The 26,279-nt window shown below is 42.9% G+C and overlaps 1 protein-coding gene and 1 non-coding gene across 4 annotated transcripts; both read left to right on the top strand.

The window, feature by feature from the left end:
- On the top strand, positions 1–25,046 carry ZCCHC8 (zinc finger CCHC-type containing 8). 3 transcript variants are annotated; one of them, XM_047827614.1, is made up of 14 exons: positions 1–386; positions 1,861–1,903; positions 5,744–5,818; positions 7,641–7,746; positions 8,991–9,068; positions 12,347–12,450; positions 12,568–12,633; positions 13,216–13,276; positions 13,753–13,895; positions 14,210–14,352; positions 17,225–17,346; positions 19,445–19,531; positions 19,793–19,910; positions 22,995–25,046. In XM_047827614.1, the coding sequence occupies exons 1-14, from the start codon at positions 188–190 to the stop codon at positions 23,777–23,779; spliced, it is 2,130 nt and encodes a 709-aa protein (XP_047683570.1). In that variant the 5' UTR covers positions 1–187; the 3' UTR covers positions 23,780–25,046. The 3 variants fall into 3 exon arrangements, with proteins under 3 accessions (XP_047683570.1, XP_047683571.1, XP_047683573.1); XM_047827615.1 differs by having other exon boundaries at positions 4–386; positions 1,866–1,903; XM_047827617.1 differs by lacking the exons at positions 1–386; positions 1,861–1,903; positions 5,744–5,818; positions 12,347–12,450; positions 12,568–12,633 and having other exon boundaries at positions 7,689–7,746.
- LOC125149746 (small nucleolar RNA SNORA9) lies at positions 6,480–6,614 on the top strand. The gene has a single exon (XR_007146042.1). It is a non-coding gene; the product is annotated as a small nucleolar RNA SNORA9 (small nucleolar RNA).
- Positions 25,047–26,279: the final 1,233 nt, after the last annotated feature.

The raw sequence follows: 26,279 nt of genomic DNA on the forward strand, positions 1-26,279 counted from the left end.
ACTCTGGGAGTTGTAGTCTCTCGGGACTGGCCCGCCCTTTGTGCCGCTTCGCGGCCTGTGTTTGGAGAAAACCCTACCGGGTGGCTAAGCGCGGCCCGGAGCCCTAGCGAGCGGTGCCGCCCTACAACCTTCGCCCCCGGCCCGGCGGCCGGCTCCGCCTCTTCTCGAATCTTTCCCACAGCCCAAGATGGCGGCGGAGGTGGATTTTGGCGACCTAGAGCTGTTCGAGGCGTTTGACCACCCAGAGGAATCCATTCCGAAGCCCGTTCACACCCGCTTCAACGATGACGACGGCGACGAGGAGGACGAGAATGGGGTCGGCGACGCGGAGCTGCGGGAGCGGCTTCGGCAGTGCGAGGAAACCATCGAGCAGCTCCGCGCCGAGAATATCCTTCCCGCTCGCTGGGCCCGGTCACCGGCGTGCGGTGGGCGGCGAGCCCTGGAAGGCGCGGGCGGAAATTCCAGGGGGGCCAGAATTCCGAATAATCTCCCTGAGGGCTGAGAGTCGAGGGTTCGCTTGCGTGAGCAGCACCGGGGCCTCGGCGCCAGCCTCTCCTCTCCTGGGTTCGGTGTCCTGGACTACACTCGCTCTTCCCGTCCCCCAAGCTGGAGCTGGTTTTTAGGGCTTTTTTTTTTCAGACTGCTACATTACAGACTGGTTACCGCTTCTCTCCTCTAAAGCCGTTATCCGATTTTATTTTTTGCGGCCAAGCTTAAGTTCATGCAGTCATGCTGTAGTTGTGTATTAGGAGGTAACCGGATACTCAGCCCCTTAGCGTAGGTCTGTTTTTTAGGGCGGGGCCGAAGCTAGTGGTCCTAGGAGGTAGAGTTGGGGGTTCAAGGATTTGAGGCATGCACAGAGACATGGTTAATTGCCTGATTAAGATTGGGGATTCATTTTAAAGTTCTTCGACTTTTCCGTGGTGAAGGTGCCGTCGCAAAGGTTTGGGAAAAACGCGCCAAGTTTCCGTTTGGCTTCGTTACATGATTACAGCTTTTCTGGCAAGATTTGCCAGTATGTTTATTTATATTCTTACAGGTGGGGTTTTTTTTTTTTTTATTATATGCCGATGATTTCAGTTCAAATGAAGCCCTGAAAGCGGTTGGTAAATCATTTTTGAAGTTTTGTGGGGTTTTTTTGTTTGTTTGTTTATTTTTGACAGAGTGTGAGCCGGTGAGGGGCAGAGAGGGAGGGAGACACAAAATCCAAAACAGGCTCCAGGCTCTGAGCTGTCAGCACAGAGCCCCCTGCGGGGCTGGAACTCTCGAACTGTGAGATCACGACCTGGGCTAAGTCGGTCACTTAAACAACTGAGCCCCCCAGGCGCCCCCTTCTTTTGAAGGGTTTTGAAGTCTGATTTTTTTTGTTTCGTGATGCTTTTTCCCTCTACGTTTTTATATGTAAACCTTCGAAATACAGAGAAGTTGAAAGGACTGTACTGTGAGCATCCATAGTTTCCATCCTGGAGTTTTCCTTCCTTGGCAGTTTGTTTTACCGTACTTACTTTGTCGCTTATCATGCTGCTCTTTCTTAAGTGAATTGCTGTTTAACTTCTGATGGGGTACGGTTGTTTGAATAACATTTTTGGTTCGGTCTGTTAGGTCTGTCAGTCGCTTTTGAACTATATGACCTTGTCTTAAATATCCGTGTTGGAAGAGATGAAAAGACTATTTTAATGTTTAGGTTTAAATGCCTATCCCTGCAACTGAACAGGAGCTGGGTTAAGTGTGTCATTCTCGAGATATTTGCAGGTCTTTTGATATTAACATTCTGACGCCCAAAGTGAGAGTGAGTAGTTAAATTTTATGTTATTTATGCTGTTGTTTGATGAGGGCTTGTATTCCTTAACGAGTAATAACATCAAGAACTTAAAAGAAAATTGAACATTCTGACTCGACCGAGGTATGAGATATTGCAATTACACTATTGTTGTCTTTTATTTTTTATCCTGTTGTTAACATTTAGCTATAATTTCTTTGTAAAAGGAGTATTTAGGATTTTTTGTATTATTTTTTAGTATACTCCGAAGAAATCAGTAATGATGCTTTATTTTTAATTTCTGGGGATAAAATTTGAAATCTCACAACTCCATTGAATTTTTAACTAATTTGTTATTTTGGGGGGATGTTAACTGGATTTATTGCGGTGGTCATTTCACAACATATACAAATACTGAGTCATGTTATGTACCTGAATAACTTTTTTTTTTTTTTAAGATTTGGATTTTTTTTTTTTTTTTTTTTTTTTTTTGGAGAGAGAGAGAGAGAGAGAGAGAGAGAGAGAGAGAGAAAGAAAGACAGTAGGCGCAAGTGATCGAGGGGCAGAGAGAGAGAAGTGGGACTCATGTTTTACCCGCAGTGGGGCTCGAGCTCACCCCAAGCTGGTGCTCACGTTCAACCGAAGCGGGCCTCGAGCTCACCCAGTATGGAACTCGAACTCATGAACTGTGAGATCGTGCCCTGAGCCGAAGTCAGATGCTTAACGACTGAGCCACCCAGGCGCTCACCTGAATAACTTTTAAGCTGATTTAATGGGTAAAAATATTTCTGAAGCACATCCACAAAATTTTGACTTAATGTTTCAAACAAGCCGGTTTGCCGGGCTGGCCGTGCTTACTCCACAAACGTTTCTGGGACGTCAGTTAAGATTACAGTATTGCTCCAGCTGAAGATTTACTTATGCAGTTAAAGTATGTTCATAAATAGGAATGATGCACGATTTCATTTTAGAAAGAGAAATAAATGTGCTGTTGAAGAAAGTACAGTGAGTAGGTTTGCATTCAGACCTCTGACTTTAACAGATAGAAGATTAAATGCTGGTGTCTCTTAAAAAAATTTAACAGGTCAGTAAATCTAAAATATTTGTCTAAGTACATATTTATCATGGGGAATCGTGTTGTCAAGCTTCACAATTTGGGGTGCCTTGATGCAATGGTACATGCACTTTTTTGTTTCTGGTACCAGCTGAAGTAACCGGCTACATTGGTGACTAAAGGTTTAAAATTTCAGAATTCAGGGGCGCCTGGGTGGCTCAGTCGGTTGAGCGTCCGACTTCAGCCAGGTCACGATCTCGTGGTCCGTGAGTTCGAGCCCCGCGTCAGGCTCTGGGCTGATGGCTCAGAGCCTGGAGCCTGCTTCCGATTCTGTGTCTCCCTCTCTCTCTGCCCCTCCCCCGTTCATGCTCTGTCTCTCTCTGTCTCAAAAATAAATAAATGTTAAAAAAAATTAAAAAATAAAATAAAATAAAATAAAAAATTTCAGAATTCAGATGTATTTTGGAAAGCTCCCCATGCCCTACCTTCTTTCCTCTATGTGAGCACACTTTGTGGATCTAAACTCGCTGTTGCTTTGATATTAAATGTGTTGAATATCACTGGGATTCCTCGAAAATCATAATTAAAAAAAATTTTTTAAGTTTATTTTGAGAGAGAGCACATGTGGGGTAGGGACAGAGAGAGGAGAGAGAGAATTCCAAGCAGGCTCCATGCTGTCAGCGCAGAGCCCGATGAAGGGCTCGAACTCACATACTGTGAGATCATGACAGTTGGCATCAAGAGTCAGATGTTTGAGCCACCCAGGTGCCTGAAAATCATAATTTTTAAAATATTTTTTAATGTTTATTTAAAAAATTTTTTTAAATATTCATTTTTGATTGTGAGAGACAGAGTGTGAGCAGGGCAGGGGCAGAGAACGAGGGAGACACAGAATCTGAAGCAGGCTCCAGGCTTTGAGCTGTCAGCACAGAGCCCCATGTGGGGCTCGAACTCACGGACCAGGAGATCATGACCTGAGCTGAAGTTGGGCATTTAATAAACTAAACCACCCAGGCGCCCCTAATGTTTATTCATTTTTGAGAGAGGGTGTGAGTGAGCGAGGGAGGGGCAGAGAGAGAAAGGGACAGAGGATCTGAAGCGGGCTGGCTCTCTGCTGGCTGCAGAAAACCCAGCCCCAGTGTGGGGCTTGAACTCAGGAACTGTGAGATCATGACCTGAGCTGAAGTCGGACACAACCAACTGAACCACCCAGGTGCCCCATTTGTTTTTAATATTCAAAGGTAGGTAAGCACACTTTAGAGTTGATAATTTAAACAAATATTTATTTACAAAAGGGTTATAATCATCTGAGTTTAAATGATTATAGCATCATAGGCTTTGCCAATACACGAGGCAAGCATTAGTATCCTAAAAAAGGAATAAATTAAAATTTTTCTTTTAGAATTTGTGCTCTTCGTGATGTCATACTGATAAAGCATGCTACAGAAAACTTAGAAACAAAAAGAAATAAAATTATTTAGATAAATTTTGTACCCCAAGTCTCTTGGTTTAATCCTTATTTTTGGAACTGTCATGATCAGAAGTTTCCTTTTTGTCCGCTAAATATTATTTTTTGCTTTATATTATGAAAAATTTCAAATGTATGGAAAAGGAACAGTGCAATTAACACTCACGTTTTCATCACTTAGATTTAACAGCTAATATTTTGCCATATTTCCTTCTCATCACATATATACATTGTACTCTAAATATTTCAACATGTAACTTTTTAGAAACAAGACTTTTTCATGCATAATCGCAACACAACTATCACAGCAACTGGTATGATTTTCTTACTAACATTCCCAGCTCAGTCCATATTCATATTTCCCCAACTGAATGTCTTTATAGCTGATTGTGCTTGGACTCCAGTCAAGGAGTTATGCAATTGTGTGTGGTTTTTAAAAACCATCATGTATTCTTAAAACGAGAAATTCGTGCAAATTCAAGCAAACTTCTGAACTTCTTCATATTTTACTTTTGTTTCTTGATGTGAGCAATTCCAAATATAGACTGATTTATTTCACATGCTGCGCAGGTAAAGGAATAGGAGGCAGGTGGGCAGAGGAGGAATCTGAGAGTCAGCTGGTCCAGATTACCACCGGGACATTGGATATTGTGCATTGTGCAGATTTTACAGCCAAAGCCACATCCTCTCTCTCTCTCTCTCTCTCTCTCTCTCTCTCTCTCTCTCTTTTTTTGCAGTAATTGAAAATCAAATCCAGGAACAAGAACAGTATACTTTTTACATTTCTGCTTTAGAATCCGGGATTTGGAATAATGGAATGTGCTCTGCCCTCGAAGAGGCTGAAGTGTTTCCTTGTATATTACTAAGCTAAAGTCACTCTGATTTTTTAGAAATATATTCTTGTAACCTGCTGGTTTATTCCGACCCTCCCTTCCCCCGGCTTGTAAAGAAATGATCCATTAGATAAAGAAATGTTTTGGTTGAAAACTGGAAGATTAAGCGTAGTTTTAAATTTTTTGTGAAATATTTAAAAAACTTTTTTTAAAGATTTATTTTATTTTTGGAGAGAGAGAGAGCAGGAGCAAGGGAGGGGCAAAGAGAAAAATCTCAAACAGGCTCCACACTCAGCACAGAGCCCCATGTGGGGCTCAATCCCACAATCCTGGGATCATGACCTGAGCTGAAATCAAGAGTCGGATGCTCAACTGACTGAGCCACCCATGCACTCCATTTTTGTGAAATATTTTTAAAAATATGTAAGGGATATCTCTGTGTAAAACCATTAAACTAGGTAAAATTTGATGAACACTTGGATTTTTCTTGAGAAAACAAGCGTTCTTGGTGGTTCTTGATCTTATTTGTAAAATGTTATCTTTGGTACTTAAGAATTACAAAAGTTATGTGTTCATATATACATGTACGCGTTTAATACCTTCTAAGACTGTTTTAATTTCTGTTTTAGTGGAATATTGGTGAACGATACTAAGTTAGATGGACCTTTATTACAGATTCTCTTTATGAACAATGTTATTTCAAAGTAAGTAATTTTCCCCTTTCTACATATAATGAGTTAATGTGTTAATGAAACAACATCTTCCGTTAGTATGCTGTATTTATTTGTACTTATTCCATTTTTATTCTTTTGCTTAAAATTTAGGGAATCGTGGGGCTTTTTTGTTTTCTGGTTTTGTTTTTTTGAGAGAGAGAGAGAGGGCACAAGTGAATGAGGGGCAGAGAGAAAGAATCCCACTCAGGTTCTGCACCATCAGCGTGGAGCCTGAAACAGGGCTCGAGCTCACCCCATGTGAGGTTCGACCTCATGAACCAGGAGACCATGACCTCAACCACCTGAACCACCCAGGTACTCTAAGAGCAAGGACATTAGAGTCTATAAACATGAATTTGAATCTGGACCCTAACTTTGTACATATGTGAACCTGGGCAGGTCACAACCTGTCTGCATATCAGTTTCCTCACTGGAAAACAGATGCTAATAGTAACCACTTCTTAGGTAGTTAAGTGAGTACCTATAAGAGCCCAATAGCCTCTAATAAAAATAACAACTGGTACCACAGCAATAAGTAATGTTAGTCGTTTCTCCCCTAGAATCAGATAACTGGGTTTACCCTGTTGGTTGTCTTCAAAGCTTACCCACATAATTTTGTGTTTGTGTGAATGTGTGAAAGAGAATTAGACCTTTGCAAACCTTCCAGCATGCTGGGGTCTAGGGTGACTCAGTGTATTCCTCCAGTGCTTGCTAGAACGTTCTGAAATGTTTTGAGACTTTGCCCTGTCCCTTCCGCAGAGCGTGGTCATAGACATTTCAGACAGTTGCTTGCCCCTCTCCTGAGTCACTGAAGCATAATCGTTATCTTGCATACTAGGCAAGGTAAAGAAGGTAACATATTAGTTAGAGTGTTAGCTGTGTGGCAGGCCCATCACCTACCTATCTCTGCCTAGGTGGAACCTGCTGCTCTCAGGGGTGGGGACGCTGGATGGTGAGGGTGGCAGTAGCAAGGTGCTGGGCACAGCTGGGCGTGAGCACTGTCATCATCATTGGATTTGAATCCGCGTCCACTCTAGCTCATGGCAATCTCATTTCTGCACCATGTATCTGCCATTTTGCCTGCAGAGATCTTGGAGTGTCAGAGCTAAAGAGACCTGAAAGATCAAGTCTGGTGAAGAGCAAGATGGCTGCCCCACTGCGGCCAAGCTGGGTTCCGCGGGCCCCTCCTGAACCGAGCGTTAACAAATAGTTGATGAAAGCGGTTCTTGACCTGGGAAGCTGGAGAAAGTAGACCTCAGTAGTTTCTCTGCTTCACTTTGTGTTTCCATTGCATTTTGGTGTTTTGTTTTTTTTTGTTTTTTTCCCAGTTTAACATTTATATAGTATTTCCTTCTGTGTGGATAGGGAGTCTCTGGGAGGAAGATAGGAAGAATGTACTGGCTGTCTTTTCATTGCAGAGAAGGTGGCTGGGGCACAGACCAGGAAGGAAGCTTTTCATTATGTAACCCCTTTACTTCTTTTGGATTTTGAACCATGCTTTATATAGATTATGTATTCAAATTTTAAATATGTAAAATTTATAAATAAAATCCATTTATTCTCAGCACCAATATTTGCCACTGTTACATGCCTACCACTACCTTAGGTTCCCATAATCATTATGTTAACTCGGCAACAATGTATATTTCTTTTTCTGAGGAATAGGTTCCTGACTGTTACAGAATCAGTGATTTGATAAACCTCTGAAAATCAAGTTAACGGCATTTACTCCTGACATCTTCTAATAATGCGTAAGATTTCAGTCTATTCAGTGTTTTACTCTGCATTCTGACTGTTGTGTCCTCTCATGCAGGCAATACCATCAAGAAATAGAGGAATTTGTGTCAAATTTAGTAAAAAGATTTGAGGAACAGCAGAAAAATGATGTGGAAAAGACTTCCTTTAATCTTTTGCCCCAGGTATTTCAAACTTAAGAGACTTTAAGATTAACAGGTTATGCTTTTCACTGCCGTCTATTAGGCCACAGGGATCCTCTTGTATCCTCGTGAAAATGACTAAGTGCAACTACTGTGTCCTACACCTGAAACTAATATAACATTGTATGTCAAGTACAACTAAAAAAAGAAAAAACAGGATTGTTAAAACTGTTCACCTCCCATCCTTCAACTGGGCTTCCTTCATTGGTCTGACCAGTACAGCCATAGGCGATTCCTTTGTATTGTGGCTCCTTTTCTCGGGGGAGTCCTAGACCTGGCTACACTCAGAATTAGTCTTTTACCCCCCCCCCCCCATTTCCTCACTTGGACATGTGGTTTGAGGCAGAAAATTAATTTTAAGGCAGAAAAAAAAAATCTGTATTTCTGGAGTTTATAGAAGATGAATTATTTTTCTCTAAAACCAATAGGTTTACCTGCTATTCTATTTTCCCCTCTGCTTATTGGAAAAAAACCAATAGCATGCCCAAAGAAATCTGAGAAATTTCACTACGTGAATATCAGAGCGTGAATTTATATTTTAAAAAATCAGAATTATGATTTCTGGGCTTTTTTTTTTTTTTAATTAAAAGTTATGGTAAGTAGACTCTGTCAAATAAGGGTTGTTAGCTGTGTATCCTGAGAATTGGGAGAACAGAGAATTCTGAGTAATTTTTATCACCTTGAGTTTTTACATCTCATACAATTTTTAAAGATTTAAGAAACAAAATACATTTAACAATAAAAACCATACAAGGAGTTTTGATTCAAGGAGCACTTCAGAATTTTGTAGTGGAGGGAGGTCTATGAGAGTTCTATCAGTATTGACCACTAATGTAAAATCATAAATGTTTTAGTCTTTCTGGTTATCTGGTTTTAAGATCGTCTACTTTGTCAATTTCAGCGTTGAGAGTTTAAATATTTAATTCATTCAATTTAATACATGAATTAATATTCAGTAACACAAAAGTCATAGTCTACACTAATGCTTCAGAAGGCGCTGTCTTTTGTATCTTTTGTAATTTTTAAATTCTCCCTCTTGTGAAATTTATTTCACAAACCTCCCTAGCTTTCAGACTTACCGTAATGGTGACAATGTTGAATTCAGAACTTTATATACCTTAGTGGTATGTATTAGAAAATAAAGGGGTGTGTTTAAATTTCTAATATTTGAAATTTGAACTAGTTAAAAATTGGTTACCTTCTATAACTGTTTTTCTTTGTGTTAGCCATCTAGTGTTATGCTAGAAGAGGACCATAAAGTGGAAGAATCGTGTGCCATTAAAAACAACAAGGAAGCTTTTAGTGTAAGTTTGGACATTTTAGCTTTGAATCCTGCAAAAACATGTTTTCTATCCTGTGTCATTTGGGTGGCATTGAAATGATAAGGTGGCATAGCCATGTGTCATCAGATGATCACCGCCCTTTCATGAAATTTGTTACAAGCAACAGTTTAGGCTTCAGCCTCTAGATAATATGGTTCCCTTTCTAATAATTACTGGATACACGATAGACAGACGTCGGAGGACTTTATTTTTGTCCTGACGAACTTTTTTTGCACGTGCGTTTCATGAACGCGGATGATGATCTGGAGCGCGTGCTTGTTGCACGTACAGATGGGGAAGGATAAGTAAGCAGTGTAACAGATGGAAGATAGGAGATTAAAAATGTTGACAAACTCAAATGGCGGGTGAAGAATCGAAGAGGCGTAACAGGGATAAGCCTACCCTCAGGCCTTTTGGTACCTGTGCGGAATTCCACTGTGTCAGTGCAATGTAGCGGTGTGATTTTGCAACTTCGGTTTTTTTAAGATGATGATGAAATCCTGGATTCTGTTCGAGGCAGACTAGTTTTCATGTGTAGGGAGTGACGTGCCCCATTGACCTACCACAATCTTAAGGACATGGGGCCGCTGGGAGTGGGAAGGGCCCACAGCCTTACTGCAGAGATTGACAGGGGATAGCGTGTCTCTGCAGATGTGATCGAGGCGTCATGTTAGATCACTCTGTGTGGTGCCGGGTGGGAGGACCGGGACCAGCGACTGCGTGGACCACAAGCAGGCACAGTGCAACTCAGCCTTCAGTGCAAACTTCTGTCAGAGATGTGAATACGAAGTGGTCGGACTCGTTTAAGAAAAGCAAATTCCACATTACCCGAAGAAGTCAAAGACTGAGATGCTATCAAGGCGCTTTAAAGAAAGAATTTGAACTATGTAACTCTTCATGTCCCTTCTAACTCTAGGGTTCTGGGCTAGAGAGTGGTACCTGCCTGGAAAGTGGGACTATTGTGTATTATTAATTTACTTCTTTAATAAATACTAATAAATATAGAATGTTCCCTTGTCAGGGACCCTTCTGGGTTCCAGAGACAACAACGAAAAAAAAGGGCAAAGTCTCTGCTCTCATTGAATTACATTCTAGTGGGGCAAGAAAATAGGTGGGGCTAAGGACTTAGAGGGTAACTGTGGGGCATTTGGTTTGTATGGTGAGTAGATAGCGACAGCCTCTCTGAGCTGATAACAGAATAAATTGAGGGAGTGAGCCATCATGCAGTGAACAGTATTCCAGACTCCAGGCAGTAGGAACAGTGAGTGGAAAGCCCTGGGTCAGAAGGGCACACTGACATGTTGCTCACTACTTACCAGGTACTGTTCGAAGCTCATTACAGATATGCTCGTGAAGGTACTACTAGTATTCTCTTTTTACAGATGAAGAAACAGATGTGGAGAGCTAAGTAACTTGCCCTGAGTCCCTTAGCTAGTAAGTGACAAAGCCAGGGCGTGAATCCAGGCCTTCTGATTCTGGAGCAGATCGAAATCTTTATATTGCCTCATAAGCAATAGTAAGGGCTTTGGGTGTTACTCTGAGATGAGAAGTCCCTGGAGGATTTTAAGTAGAAATGTGACATGATACGACTTGAATTTTTGAAAGAGCTGGCTTCTCTGTGGAGAACAGTGTGTAGCTGGTTACATGTAGAAGCTGGAAACTGGCTAAGTGACTCTGTTGATCTCAGTTGAGAGAAGATGGCAGGTCAGTCTAGAAGACCAGGGCTGGACGTGAGCAGGGGTTAGAAGCTGGATCTACCTTGAAGGTAGAACTGACCAAATGTGTTGACGAATTGGATGCATAGAACACAAAAGCGAGGGAGTCGTCAAAACGATGCAGGTTTTTGGTCTGAGCAGCTAGAATGAGGTCCTTCCCTTTCCTGTGATGGGAAAAACTGGTGGGAGGCGCAGCTTTGGAGTGGAATGGGAATCTGGTTCAGTTTTAAATAGGTGAGTTTGCATGTCCTGGAAACCTGTCAGTTGGCACTTGAATCTACACGATTGGAGTTGAGGCAGAACCGGATATTTGGGGTGTCCCATATACTCGTACTTCATACCATGGGCCTGGACGAATCACCTCAAGAGTGCAGGTAGAGAGGGGGACCGGACTGAGTCTCACAGAAGACGGAGAGATGAGAAGGATTGGTCAGCAAGGTAGGAAGAACACTGAGAGAATGGTGTCCCGGAAGCCAGAAGAAGTGACTGACCTGTATCCGTCGTTGCTGACAGGTTAAGGTGAAGACTGAGCCGTCCACTGAATTTGGCTGCATGGGGCCCGTGGGGGAGCTTAGCACCATGAAGGAGGCAGAAGCCTTTCTGGAGATGTTCAGGAGAGAATGGCAGGGCCATCTGAGGAAAAAAGTGGGGGGCTGGTTTAGAGGAAAAGAGATTAGATCAACACCATCTAAATGCAACATGTGAACCTTAAGTTCTTGCTTGGAAAAAAAATAAAGCCTAGAAAAGGCATTTTGGGACCAGTTGGGAAAACTGAGTACAGAATGGATATAGATGATATTAAGAGTTTATTAACTTTTTTAGGTGTGACAGTGGTATTGTGGCTTGTAGGAGAATGTTCTTGGGCTCAGAAGACCCATCCTGAAGTGTTTAGGGATGAAGTGTCACGAAAGTAGTCTGTCGCTGGTTATGTGTAGAAGCCGGAAGCCCGTTAGGAAGTTACCATATTAATCTCAGGCAAGAGACAATAATGGCTTAGACTAAGATGATGGTGGTGGCTTGCTTTCTCCCGGTGGCTCAGTAAAAAGTAAGTGTGCGCGTGTACCTGTGTGTGTGTGTACGTGTGTGTGCACGTAAGGTATCCACAATTGTTGGATCTAAGAGAGTAAGTACATACCTGGGTGTTCACTGTAGCATTTTCTCGACTTTTCTGTATGAATTCCTCCCCGCCCCCCGAATTGGAGAGGAAGGAAAAGAGTGAGCGGGAGGGGAAGGAAATAGTAAATACTTTTCTGCATTGTCTTGCTGCCAAGGGAAGCGAGGAGACGGGTGATTGAAGTCTGAGGAGAGTGCAGCTGATGGTCACCACCTCCTGGAGAGGGAAACTGTGACCTCGGCAACACAGGGGCATTTAAAGATGGAGCTTTTTACCTGCACCTCCAAATCTGGCTCCTTTAGGGAGTTGAGTATGACTTCTGATCATTTCCTCCAAAATTAAAGCGTTAAAACAATTAATCATAGTCTTACATTATTTAATGTCTTTTTTTCCTGCTTAAATAGCAATATTTTTTGACTTGTTTTCTGCAGGTTGTAGGAAGTGTCCTGTATTTTACTAATTTTTGCCTTGATAAATTGGGGCAACCGCTTCTAAATGAAAACCCTCAGCTTACCGAAGGATGGGAAATACCTAAGTATCCTACATAGTGAATGAAGATCTTTTATGCATCTTGCCATTAAGTTCACCTTTTAAAAAAATTTACCAAATTTTGCAGACTATGATAACTGTTCCTTAATAAAATTCACTAAAGGTACCAGCAAGTCTTCAGCCACATTGTTTCTCTAGAAGGGCAAGAAATACAAGTAAAGGCAAAAAGGTTTGTGTGGGGAGTCGCTTTTGTTTCCTTCTTCTTTTTAAAACTTTTTTAACCAAAACCATAAACTCTTTTAGCTTGAAAAATTAATATTCTTTATTGCTGGCTTACTCTAAAGAAGTTATAGATTGAGCTAGAATTTTAATATGTAGACATATTAAATGTTTAAATTAGTCATCTGTTTCTTGGAATTCATTGGTTCACGCCTGATATGCTTGGGTGGGTGGAAAGTGTCATTGTTGCTGTCAGTTTGGTTGCTGTCTTATAACCATCTGCCCCTTCCTGAGTCACCTAAAGGAAACACAATCTGTTTGCCTCGGTTCTTCTGTTATTAACCACTGACAAAACCCAGAGGTGACCGATTAGTTGGGAACATAAGGGTTCTTGGTTAAAAGACTCGGATAAAAGTACTGTTTGTTTAAACCACTGAGTCCAGGAGGTGAAAGCGTACTCACTGTTGCAGATGTTTGTAATCTGTGATCTGCGTGCTTTCTTTCTCTCTGATACACTTTGCTGTCATAATTGTATTGATTTGCTTTTATGTCTAATTTACATTATGCACATCTTTGTTTTTTGACCAAATAGGCCAAAGCCTCACTGTTTCAATTGTGGTTCTGAAGAACATCAAATGAAAGATTGCCCAATGGTAAATTTTTCTCCTATAAAAAAAAAAAAAACCTTTGAATTAGAGCTTTCTAATGTTTTCAGCACATTTCTGGCATTGTGTGAGATGAAGAAGCTAGCTGCGATAACTTTCTTTCGGTCCTTGAATTTGAAAGCTTTTCAAGTTTGTACTTAAATTTTAAGACATTGGATTTTTCAAACTAATAACTTGTTACAGTGTTCTGTATTTGAGATGAATGAAATATGAGAGTTAATTTTTAGAGTTGCTTCTAAAAACTTGATTTTAGGTTAAGATAATAGTGAGGTGATAACAAATTAAAATGACTGCTTCTCTTCCTTGCTGTATTTTTCTAATATTTACACTGTCTTTTATACTTGTTACACATTAAAACTGGAATAGTTTGTTTGCTTGACCTGAAACAGTGTTTAGTTTTATTTAATTTCTGAAGTACTTCTAAACTGCTCGTTACCATTTTTCTCAACTGCGTTACGCTCCAGCCTCGGAATGCTGCTCGGATAAGTGAAAAAAGAAAAGCGTATCTGGATGCCTGCAGTGAGACAAACAGTCAGAATTTTCAGCAGCGATACCACGCGGAAGAGGTGGAGGAGAGATTTGGAAGATTCAAGCCGGGAGTCATTAGGTACCTCTGTCATTTTAGTGGAGAACGTCATTTCGACTTCATCAGTATTTGGAACGTTCTGTGTATCCAAAGGGCGATGGTCGGTGTGATCCGGAGGGCGGTGGTCGGTGTGTAGGTCTGCTCTAGCAGCGCCTAGATAACGCACGTCTGTTCGTTCAGAAACTTTCCCTGCAATCTCAACCGTGTATCTGTTAAGCACCGGGTCACTGTGTGGAACCTACGACACGGAGTTGTTTTAACACATCGGGGACGGTATGTGTTTTAATCCAAATAAGAATACGGTATTTTTTTATTCCTCTTTTGTTTTTACACAGCGAGGAACTTCAGGATGCATTGGGCGTGACAGACAAGAGCCTTCCGCCTTTTATATATCGAATGCGCCAGCTGGGGTACCCGCCGGGGTGGCTCAAGGAGGCCGAGCTGGAGGGCTCCGGGCTTGCGCTCTATGATGGGAAAGGTATAGTATGTGAAGTTATATAAGTCGGCCCAAATGTTATTGTGAGAGAGAGAGAGAGAGACAGTGTGTGCGTGTGCGTGTGCACGCGTGCACATGTGTGTAATGAGAGAGCTACAGTAATATCTGATAGGAATGGCTGGCTTGATCAGTGTGTGCTGAGGGAACTAAAAACTATCACAATGGTGTTTGCTTCGTTTTACAAGGAAGGAACTAAAACCTCAAGAATTACCAGATGGTTGGTTATCTGGACCTGCTCCAGATATTTGACTATGCAGGCCAAAGAATCAGCTCTCCAGCTGGTCCTCATAAGCTCTTGCCTTGCTCAGAAGTGCTAACAGAAATCTATTCATCAGTGAATGCCAGGAGACCTAAAATACAGGATACATAAATCCTCTCATAATCTAGAACCCCTCCCTTAGGTATCTGCTATAGAGGAATAATCACACATGTGCACAAGGAAAATATGTGTATGTGTTTTTGTAGCATTGAATATGATAGTGAGAAATTGAAAGCAACATTAAGGCTCTAAAGAAGAATGGCTGACTAAACCGTGGTAGATCTGGGCTGTGGGATCCCTGTGGTAATTAAGGAGGAGAGTGCATCTGTGAGCTGACATGGCAAACTCTCTGTGCAATGCTGAGTTTCTGCCCAACATACCTATCGTGTCATTCAGAGAATCCCACGTGGATGAAACAGTGCTCTTGTTTTTTCTGAGGACTGATTTATAAGTGTTTTGGTTTTTTTTTTTTTAATGTTTCTTTATTTTTTGAGAGAGAGAGAAAGAAGGAGTCAGAGTGTGAGTGGGGAGGGGCAGAGAGAGAGAGAAACACGGAATCCGAAGCAGGCTCCAGGCTCTGAGCTGTCAGCACAGACCTTGATGCAGGGCTCAAACCCACGAACCGTAAGATCATGACCTGAGCCGAAGTCAGACGCTTAACCGAGTCATCCAGGCACCCCAAAAGTATTTTTTTAAACGTTTATTTTGAGAGAGAGAGAGAGAGCATTAGCAGGTAGCAGAGAGAGGGGGGACAGAGGATCTATAGCAGGCTCCTGGCTGACAGCAGAGAACCTGATGTGAGGCTCGAACTCACAAACTGGGAGATCATGACCTGAGCCGAAGTTGGACATTTAACTGACTGAGGCACCCTTCAGTTAGATTTTAGATTCAGACTCATTGAAGCCTTTCCTGACCACCTTATTTAAGTATATCTCTCATTGGCCTGCCAGTCTTTTATCACTGGACCCTGTCTGTTTCTTTCATGCCCTATATATTTATTTCTCTGTTCTATTTCTCTACTTCTATTTTCCTATCTAGACAGTCAGGTTTGTAATTGCTAAAACCATTCATATTTTATTCACCAGTATATCCCCTGGCATATAGCACGGTACCCGCAATGTGGTAGATGTTAAATAAATACTTTTTAAAAAAGTCTTCACCCATACAGCAGACTCAACAGTGGTTCCCCCCGGGGAAAGAAAGAGGATTGGCCTTGAGATTATAGTTTATCTCTAATCCCCTAAATCTTTTAAAAATGAAAATGTTTCTCTATATTACCTAGATATTTAAAAATATTTTTATTTTTTAGTTTATTTTTTTAATTTTTTTTTTTTTTTTAATGTTTATTTTTGAGAGAGAGAGAGTCAGAGCATGAGCAGGGGAGGGGCAAAGAGAGAGGGAGACACAGAATCCAAAGTAGGTCCAGGCTCTGAGCTGTCAGCATAGAGCCTGATGCGGGGCTCAAACTCACAAATGGTGAGATCGACCTGAGCTGAAATCAGGTGCTCGACCGACTGAGCCACCCAGGCGCCCCTAAAAATATTTTTAAAAATTCACCAAGCTGCTCTTTTTCAGTTAGTACCAAAGAGGTATTTAGGACAGCCCTTTTAATATATCCCCAAGTCATGCAGGCATTCAAGTTTTCTGTAGGTGCTTGAATTTCTGTTGTTTTCTCAAGTTCTCTCTCTCTTTTAGTTTGTTTGATTAGAGATTCTTTGGATAAACATTGTGGATGGTTGAAGTCTTTTGGATATATTTCAATTGGCTGAGCCATCCTAAGCCTCTTTTAATCTATAGATACCCTCCCTTGTTTTTAACAAAGCCACATTTTGTCCTTTCGGGTTTTCGAGATTTTGCTGATGCATCTCCATGGTGTGTGATTTTAGCACGTTCCTCTGTCCCTGTCTTTATTGTGATGGAATCAATCAGTCACTGGTGGTCGTTGCCTGTCTATACTTGCTAATGATGGGTTGCAAAATGGTTATATACTCATTCTTTTAATACTTCTTAGCTTATTAGCTAGGATACTTCTATAAAGAGAAACTTCTCATAAACCATTTAATTACCTTACGTATATAGACACCACAGGACTAGCAAAATAAACGTATGATTTACTTAGTAGTTTTCAAGGTAATAAAGTGTTTCCCAAGTATCCTTCTCTCATCTGTAAAGTGGTTTTGTAAAGTAGTACATACCTCTTAAGGTTGTGATGAAGATTACCAGAGTTATTACTTACAGGCCATTTAAAACATAATCTGGTACATGATAAGATAAATGTTTGTTAAATGAAGACATTGGAATAGAGCATCAGGCAGGTCATTGGGTCAGCACAAACTAGACTTCTAAGAAACCCATGGAAGAACCCAGGTTTCCAAGATTTTCAATATTCATTTACTATCAAAGTATTCTGTCCACATTGTTTAAAAGTTTCTAATCTAATGATCCAGAACATTGTGATTGAAGCCATTCTCAGAATAATTATTCTCAGAATGATTCTGTTGCCTTGAATATCAGTACTTTCCTAGTATACTTTTGGTCCGGGGAGGGATTTATATTGGCATCTAGCAATGTTATCCTTCTGATGGTCTCTGACAGATGGTGCTGATGGGGAAACAGAAGCTGGAGAAGCACAACAGAATAAAAGTGTCACTTATGATCTCTCGAAATTGGTAAACTATCCAGGTTTTAATATATCTACTCCCAGAGGAATTCCAGATGTAAGTATACCGTGTTTTTATTCTTATGGGATATAACATTATTGTAAGGATTGTTAAGAATTGTTAGCTTATAAAAAAAAAAAAAGAATCGTTAGCTTATGTAGCAGTTACACTGGGACATGAAGAAGTAAATGTGTTACTTGTTCAGCTTTGTAACTTCCTATATGTTGTCTAGAATCTTAAGTGATACCTTGTGTTCATTCAAAAAAATTTTTTTCTGATTTATGCCCTACGAAAAGGAGTTAAAATGATTAAATTCTGTAAATCTAAAACTGTTCTAAAATTATGCTTTAAAAACATGGGATGGTTCTGAGGCAGTATTGTTAGTTCTTTGGAATTACTTGGAAAGTAAATTTATGCCTTTAATAAATCTAAGTTAATATAACTCCTTTTCCTATCCAATAATTCCTTTTCCGCTTTTTTCATTCCAAAGTAAAATTTCTCATTCCATATGAGAATGGTTTCTGCATTTATTTAATCTTTTCCAACTTTCCTCTTCTATTTCAAGACTCAACAATGACCTGTTGTGGTGATGGTGTGGTTGTATTTTAAGTTTATTTATTTATATCGTGAGAGAGAGAGCGAGAGCACGCCTGTGTGCGTGCCCAAGCCTGGGAGGGACAGAGGAAGGAGAGCAAGAATCCCAAGCAGGCTTTGCACTGTCAGCGAAGAGCCTGACACAGGGCTCGAACTCATGAACCATGAGGTCATGACCTGAGCCAAAGTCCGATGCATAAACGGACTGAGCCACCTAGGCACGTGATGTGGTGGTTGCATAAAAAAGTGCATTTTTAGGTGTTCGTAGGAACTGGGAAGCAAAGAAACCAAAGGTCCGACCTTAGAGTCTAGTGAACAGATATGAAGACAAGTGTGTAATTAATTAAGAGCTAAACTGCATGGCACAAACCATCAGTGCCTCTGGAAATGGTCCTAGTACCAGCCGACCTCAGAGTCCTCTGGGGAGTGCTCGGTAGAAGTATGCCTTTTTTTTTTTTTCTATTGTTATTATTATTATTATTATTATTATTATATTTTTAAAGTTTATTTTGAGAGAGAGAGCAAGAGAGAGAGAAAATCCCAAGCAGCACTGTACCAGCATCACTGAGCCTGACATGGCGCTCAAACTCACAAGCTGCAAGATCATGACCTGAACCAAGATCAAGAGTCAGACATTTAACCAACTGAGCTACCAAGGCATCCCTTTTTAAGTTTGTTTATTTTTGAGGGGGGGAAGAGGGGCAGAGAGAGAGAGGGAATCTGACGTGGACTTGAACCTGTGAACTATGAGATGACCTCAGCCAAAGTTGGACGCTCAACTGACTGAGCCACCCAGGCGTGCCCTTTTTTTTTTTTCTTTTTTTAATTTTAGAGAGAGTGGGTGTGACTAGGGAAAGGGATAGACAGAGGGCGAGGGAATCTTAAGCAGGCTCCACACTCAGTGCAGAGGCCAACACGGGACTCGATCCTACAACCCCGGGATCATGACCTGAGCTGAAATCAAGAGCCGATCGTTCAACCAACTGAGCCACCCAGGCACCCCGGAAATGCACATTCTTGAGTCCCACCCTTAGACTTAACTGACTTGACCCTGGAATCTGGAGGTTTGACAGGAGCCCCAAATGATTCTTCTTGAGAACCCCTATTGCACGTGCTCATAGAGATGAGAGAGAAGGAAGGGATGTTGAACCTTAAAGATGAGTGCCGGGTTTGGAAAGGGAAAGAACAGAAGCTGGAAAGTGGTAGGAGAGGTGAGCCTTGAGGGGCCCTGTAAGCCGGGCCAGCGCGTGCAAGGACGGGGAGAGGGAGGCCGGAAGAGAGTCCGCTCGTCACTGAGTACAGCTTCTGCTTGTAGTAGGTGGAACCTTTTGGGGCCAAGTGATTTTGTCAAGTAAGCTTTTAGTGTTCACTTCCGATCATGTTGCCGGCAGGGTTGGGTGGCTGGGTTTTTGTTTTGTTTTGTTTTTCCTTCAATGCACCATCCTTTTCGTTAATTCCCCAGAAAAGGAAATGTAATTTGAGACCTCCATTTTACAGAATGTCAAAGTATGATGTTTTCCAAGTACAGGCTTGTTTTTTTTCCTTGTCTTCTCACCATTAGGAATGGAGGATGTTCGGGTCCATACCGATGCAGGCGTGTCAGCAGAAGGACGTGTTTGCCAATTACCTGACTTCTAACTTCCAAGCGGTAAATAGCTTCTCAGGGTGAGGTTGATAAAAATTGATTGCCTTTTGTTGGTGGACTTTTTAACTCATCAGCGTCTTCTTGCCCTTTGGCTTTGCTTCGAAAGCACTCTGTGCCTTCTGATGCATCCAAAGGAAAAGGGCGGCTCCATTCACCATTCACCTACGCTTTGCTCCGCATTGGTTTTCTGTGGGGTGGAAGGGAAGGACTGGAGTCTCCTTCTTCTGCCCCATTAACTTGTGCTTGGCTTGGCCCCTCCATCAGCCGAGCATGAGGTCTGGCAGCAAGAGGTCTTCATCCCAGTCCAGCCCAAGCAGTCCAAAGAAGCAGAGGAAGGAGAGCAGCTCAGCAGCCTCCCCCGCGGACATGGAGCTCGACTCAGGTAGGTCTCCTCCTGTGGTCTCAATCTCACTGAGAAGGTAGAGGGATTGTGCACGCTCCTGAGTTCCAGGAGGAAGGCTGGGCCGGTTTGAGCACTAATGAAATGCTTTGATTCTGCCCTTGGAGATGAGAGTGACACCCCCTTGTACTGATAAAAGGTAAGGTGGGAGACAGCTTGGTGTGAGGGCCATGCCGACCGGTTAACTGCGTTCCTGAGTCAGGCGATCCTTGCCGCCCAGTCCCAGTGGTCCTGATCCGGACCAGGCCCTCGGATGGGGGCAGGGCCCTGGGACAGGCAGTGGAGAGTGTCCCGCTTCGACAGCTCTATCCCAAGAGGAGGAAGGGCAGAGCTGAGCCAGGCTTGGGAAGCTAGCCAGCCATGGGAAGAAGGACCATGAGGAAAATCTGCCCTCCTGGAAATGCACAGTGGAACAAAGGACTTGCCCTCTGATACTCCTCTGCCTTTTTATTCTCTTAATCCTCTGGGCTTAACCATGGAAGTGGTGGCCATGCAGGACTGTGACAGCCCTTCTCAGCATGTCAGCCAGCAGTGGGTCAGGACAGTCATACACGCACCTTTCCGAGTCTCCCCCCCCCCACACCCCGTAGAACTGTCCACGCTTCCTTTGGGCTTCCCCTTGGGACTGCTGGGGTGTAGTTTAGATGTTGCCCCCAGAAAGCTCTGGAATGAATCAGAACGTTATGTTAACTTGATAAATTCCAAAGCTGCTCTGAGTCCCAGACTGAAAACTCATTCCTTGCTCTACCTCCCATCCTAAACTATGCCCAGCCACTTTGGTCCTTACAGCTGGCACATGTTTTGGAGTGAGATTAAATGGCAACATTAAGATACAATGAATGTTGGGGCACCTGGGTGGCTCAGTCTGTTAAGTGTCCGACTCCTGGTTTTGGCTCAGGGCATGACCTCACAGTTCATGTGCAGGAGACCCGCATTGGGCTCTGCGCTGAATTTTCTCTCTCTCTTTCTCTGCCCCTCCTGCACACATGCTCGCTCGCTCTCTCCCTCTCTCAGAATAAATAAATAAACTTTAAAAAAAAGGAAAAAGAAGATAAAATGAATGTAGATACCTTAATAATAAGATGCTATCTATTAATGTAAATTGCCCTGATTTGATTGTGAGGGATTCACCTGTCTTATTTTCAAATTCCCAGAGGAAATTTAAAGGTCACAGATTAAATCCCCTTAGTTTCCAAAATCAAAGCCCCCCAAACCATTTTCCCCAATTTTTTACTTTGCTTAGTCTCAGCCATAGGAGTTCTTTTTTTTTTTTATTTTTTTTTTTTTTAACGTTTTATTTATTTTTGAGACAGGGAGAGACAGAGCATGAACAGGGAGGGTCAGAGAGAGGGAGACACAGAACCGAAACAGGCTCCAGGCTCTGAGCTGTCAGCACAGAGCCTGATGCGGGGCTTGAACTCACGGACCACGAGATCATGACCTGAGCTGAAGTCGGCCACTTAACCGACTGAGCCACCCAGGCGCCCCTCAGCCATAGGAGTTCTTGATGCCAGAGTTCACACGCCAGGCTTTTAGTACCTACAGCCTGACATCAGTGTCCATTCTCACCTTTTTATTTTGCCCGAAGCAGTGCTCAAATACGAATCACGCGATCATGACCTGAGCTGAAATCTAAGAGTCGGATGCTTAACTGATTGAGCCACCCAGGCTCCCCCCACCCTTTTTTTAAGTATATTTTTTGAATTTGCTTAATTTTTAAAACCTGTGCTGTTTTGGATACCTCTACTAGACCCTGAGGATAGGAAGATTCATGAGACACAACTGCTGCCCTTAGTTTCCACTCTGCGTGGAAACTGCGCCACCTAGGGCGTGCAGAGGTATAAACCCCATTTTGACATAAATGTGGTGACCTGTGGTGATCCATACAGAGCCCCAGAGCTGGTTACACCTATTTTAGTGTCAGAGGGGACAAACCAAGCAGCTGTGCTGGATGAGGTCGTAGACCCCGATCAAGAAGGACTTTGAGCTGCGTCCGGAGGGATAAATTCAGGGATTTACCATGGAGATGAGCAGGGTTAGGACATTTGAGTCCGTGGGAAATGCAGATGCAGACGTGTGAGACATCACGGCGCACTGGTCCAAAAGCAGAGTGACACCTGGGGTTTCAGCCTGGCAGAAGAAATAACGTGGTGCAAGGAGGCAAATTCGTGGTCACAGAGGGCCTTGTGAGGCACAGAGGAGATCAGATCAGCCTTTGTCCTGATGGAAAGCACTGAAGGTTTCTAATGAGGTGGGAAGGTTAATGGGCCCAGACTCATGCTTCACAAAGATAGTAGTTTGGAGAATGGATACAAGGAAGAGGAGTCCAAAGCACAGACGATGCCAGGCTTCCTGAAATAATGTCTTGGCTGCGACGGTCTGCCAGAGAGAGTAGGCCCCAGGGAGCCGAGGACTCGGGGCGGAGTGCAGAGGGAGACGAGGGCCTCTCTGGCGATTAGCAGGTTCCGTGTGGGTGACTTCAGCCAGATACCACTGGTGGCACCATAGTGGGAACAGCATGAAGGAGCGGAGTCCGGATTCGAGGAGAAGGTCGGATCTGTTACGTCTGGGACATATAGGTGGCGATGACCATTGACCCGTGAGCGACACGAGCCCGCAGTTGAGGCAGGCAGGCAGGACCAGAGGTGCAGAACTGGGGAATAAGCCAGAGTGTACCCCACCCCGTCTCCTCAGTTTTGTCTCCTTCAGCAGCCCCGCCAGCAGCGTTTCCAGCCGTTGTCCCACCACACTTTCCCAGGAACCCCGTTCTGCAGCTCCCGCAGACAGCCTGGGGACCACTCGCGCGCCTCCGTGTAGACTCTCTGTTCCCTCACTCTGAAACGCTGCATGGGGCCAATGGGTGGATTTCCCTTTCCTTCAAGCTCCTGGTGCCTGAAGAGCCTGTGGCGCTCCCCGCGGGCGTTCTTTCCAGGTGCTGGTGGTTATGGAGCCTCCAGGGCGTCCCCGCTCCAGCCGGTGATCTCTGGCCATGGACTCTCCGGGCACACCTGAGTTCGGACACCAACTGCTGTGACAGCTGGAAGTATCACAACTTTTTTCTTTCAGATGCGGAGGTCCCTCACGGCTCTCCCAGCGGGGAAGCTTTCCAGTTTCAGCCACCGCTGCCCCCTGGCACTCCCCCTCCTCTGCCCCAGGGGACTCCGCCGCCTGTCTTCACCCCTCCGCTCCCCAAGGGCACCCCGCCGCTGACTCCCAGCGACTCACCCCAGACCAGGACAGCGTCGGCAGCTATGGATGAGGACTCACTGACTCTGGAAGAACTTGAAGAGCAGCAGAGGCGGATATGGGCGGCCCTCGAGCAGGCCGAGAGTGTGAACAGTGATTCCGATATTCCCGTGGACACACCTTTAACTGGGAATTCGGTTGCCTCTTCGCCTTGTCCAAATGAGCTAGACCTCCCTGTCCCAGAGGGAAAACCCTCTGAAAAGCAGATGCCTGATGAGCCCGAGGTACCAGACACTTGTACAAAAAAGTCGGAAGTTGAACATTCTCTGAGCCCAGACTCTGAGCCGACGTTGCTTTGCCAGAAGGAAAAGGAAGAGTCTATTCAGATGGACTCTAAAGATGATGCCCTTCTTGATAATGGCGACGTTGTGTCGAACTGTGACATTAGTAATGGAGGCAGTCAGAAGCTCCTTCGTGTGGACTCCAGTCCTTCAGCAGCCACTAAAGTTCACAGTCCTGTACCTGACATGAGCAAGTTTGCAACTGGAATAACGCCATTTGAATTTGAGAACATGGCAGAATCCACTGGAATGTACCTCAGGATAAGAAACTTGTTAAAGAACTCGCCCCGAAACCAGCAGAAAAACAAAAAGGCTCCTGAATAACTCCTTGACATAGCGCCACGAGCTATTTAATTATCTATAACTTTGTGTTCTGTTCATTAGTACCAAATGGAGATGAGATTGTTTTCCTATTTGTCCCTCCCATGTTTAAAAATCTATCCAAGGCTTAATTGTGGCCTTAAGTCAGGCCTATTTTAAAGAACAGAAAGACCGGGCTTGCTGGTTTACTATATTTTATTCTTATTGCTAAAAACTTGCGGGGACGGGATGTAAGTCCGAGCTGGTTTAGAGATAGTTCGTTAAGGTTTATACTACTTTTGGGTCGTGAGTGTCTGTCAGGAGTGATGGTTTTTATCTGTCTTTTGTACATTGATTTCCCTTTCTACATTTTGCTAATTACCCTGTATATAAGTTTAATATATCACTTTTTAAAAAGAAAAAAATTCTAACCATTTTAAATGCATATTTCAACTCTGACAACCAAATGAGAAAAATCAGGGATGAGCAGCTTTATCCCATTTGGGGTATTTTTGTAAGTGATTTACACACATCAATTTTAATAACACTTTTACTTTTTTTGTAACTTCATTCTTCATATAAGTTTGCTATACAGGTGCGTTCATCTTTGTGTACAAAGGTTTAATAAATTAGCTTTCATATACATAATCTAAGACTTTGAATACAAAAAAAGTGATTCACAGTTAGTGTACCCAACGTTGTAAGTTTGGAAGTAAATTATGTGGTTGCAAAAATTAGTGGTAGCAAAGAAAATCTAGGAAAATGCAAGTTTGAGTGTTTTCAGTGTTATTTCAGCCTTAACTATAGAGACAGCAAAATCTTTTAAAGTACTTATTTTGAAAAAAAAAAAAAAAAGATGAGGGCAGCTAGCCTTTGTACAAAAATAACTTTCTAAATTTGAACCTTAAGATAGTTAATGCTTAAAAATAAAAAAATAGACACAAACAAATTGCTTTTAATTGTCAGATATATAACTTGGAGATGAATTACGGTTTTTTTTTGTATTTAAATGGAATGCCATCACATTGTTACAGTCGCATCCCTGAAAATAAACATACAGCTGATCTTGAACTTTTAGTCTCAGGTAGTGTGATCTTGCTCTGAGGCCAGCAGAGGGAGCCAACTACAGCCATTCTGGACCAGTCCAGATTTCCTTTTCATTTTGAGGACTTGAATAACCAAATTTACTCTTCTATAAAGAATAAAGGGAAAGACAATCGTATGAAAAGGACAGTTTATTTTCAAGAGCCTCACAGAACATGCTAGAAATTGAGTAAAACGTTAAGTCCTTTTTGGCTTCTTTCTCTGTGTTGAAATACGTAAGAAAGTTTACATAGTGCTTTTATATACGTTATCTTTCTTTCTGTCAAGTAAATGTATTATCACCACTTAAGTATGTAAGAGGAAACCGGTGGCCTTGAGGGTTACAGGGACTTGTCAGCATAGAAGTGGTCTTCAGCTAAGGACCCGAGTCTTCCCTGAATCCTAGAAGTAGCTAAGTGCCCCCATAAGTACCACACCGGAACACCAGAGATACCTAGCCGTTCTCTCCTTAGCAGGAGCCACAGATCTCATGTTAAGGTGTTTTGGTGGTGGTACCCCATTTTCACAATCCCCGTATTAGGTAGGTGTGATTAACTTGACATTTTAGAGGAAATGCCTACGACCCACAGCTGTAGGTCACCTAGGTGCTCTGATCCTCGAGTCCACGCTTTGACCATGTGCTGCCTCCTTATCAAAAGCTCTGTAAAAGCCCTGGTTTCTCCACAATTGGCCTCTACCTTTTCTACTCGTTCAGTTACTTATTGAGAACACAACTTACGTTGCTCTATGTACTTTGGGGCATTCAAATGAGAAAATGATAGGATCTGCCTCAGGTAGCCTGCCCACGCAGAAGGTGGAGGCTCTTAGACCCGAGACTCACTACGTGGCCGCCTGAAGAGGACAAGGTACTAGGACCATTTGGGGAAGCAAGAGAAGCACCAAGGGAGGACTGGCTTCCATACACGGGGCTGTGGGTTTAAGTGTCCATTTGAAAGGTACTGACAGCCTTCTGGAAAGAGAAGAAACTTTGAGCTAAGCCTTAAAGGGGAGGTAGAAGGATTTCCATAGACCAAATGAGCATTGAATGAACAGGAAACAGCACGAGTAACGTAAGTAGGAACACTCAAGAAATGTAGGATGGTAGAAAAGACTTTCGAAAGGGTTGTTGACTCACTGATGCGGAGAACTGATTGCTTTGCCGTGGACTCTGAGTTTTACAAGGGAGAAGGATCTGCGTGAAGATCTTTTGGTGAGGAGTGACCTCATCCAAGTGTATTTTAGGAAGATGAATCCTAAGGCAGAATTGAGAATGAATCGGAGAGAAGAGACATTTTACGGGAGGAAGCCTCCCCAGAACGAGAAGTAGTCGCCTTAAGAAGGTGCCCTATTTTTCAAGTGTGTGTTTGAGTATTATGGAGAGCGATGGGTGGAACAGTAAGTTGTTGCGCGGACTTGTCTGCACAGTGACAGATCACCAGGT

Source organism: Prionailurus viverrinus, chromosome D3 (genome assembly GCF_022837055.1).
Source record: "Prionailurus viverrinus isolate Anna chromosome D3, UM_Priviv_1.0, whole genome shotgun sequence".
Classification (NCBI taxonomy): domain Eukaryota; kingdom Metazoa; phylum Chordata; class Mammalia; order Carnivora; family Felidae; genus Prionailurus; species Prionailurus viverrinus.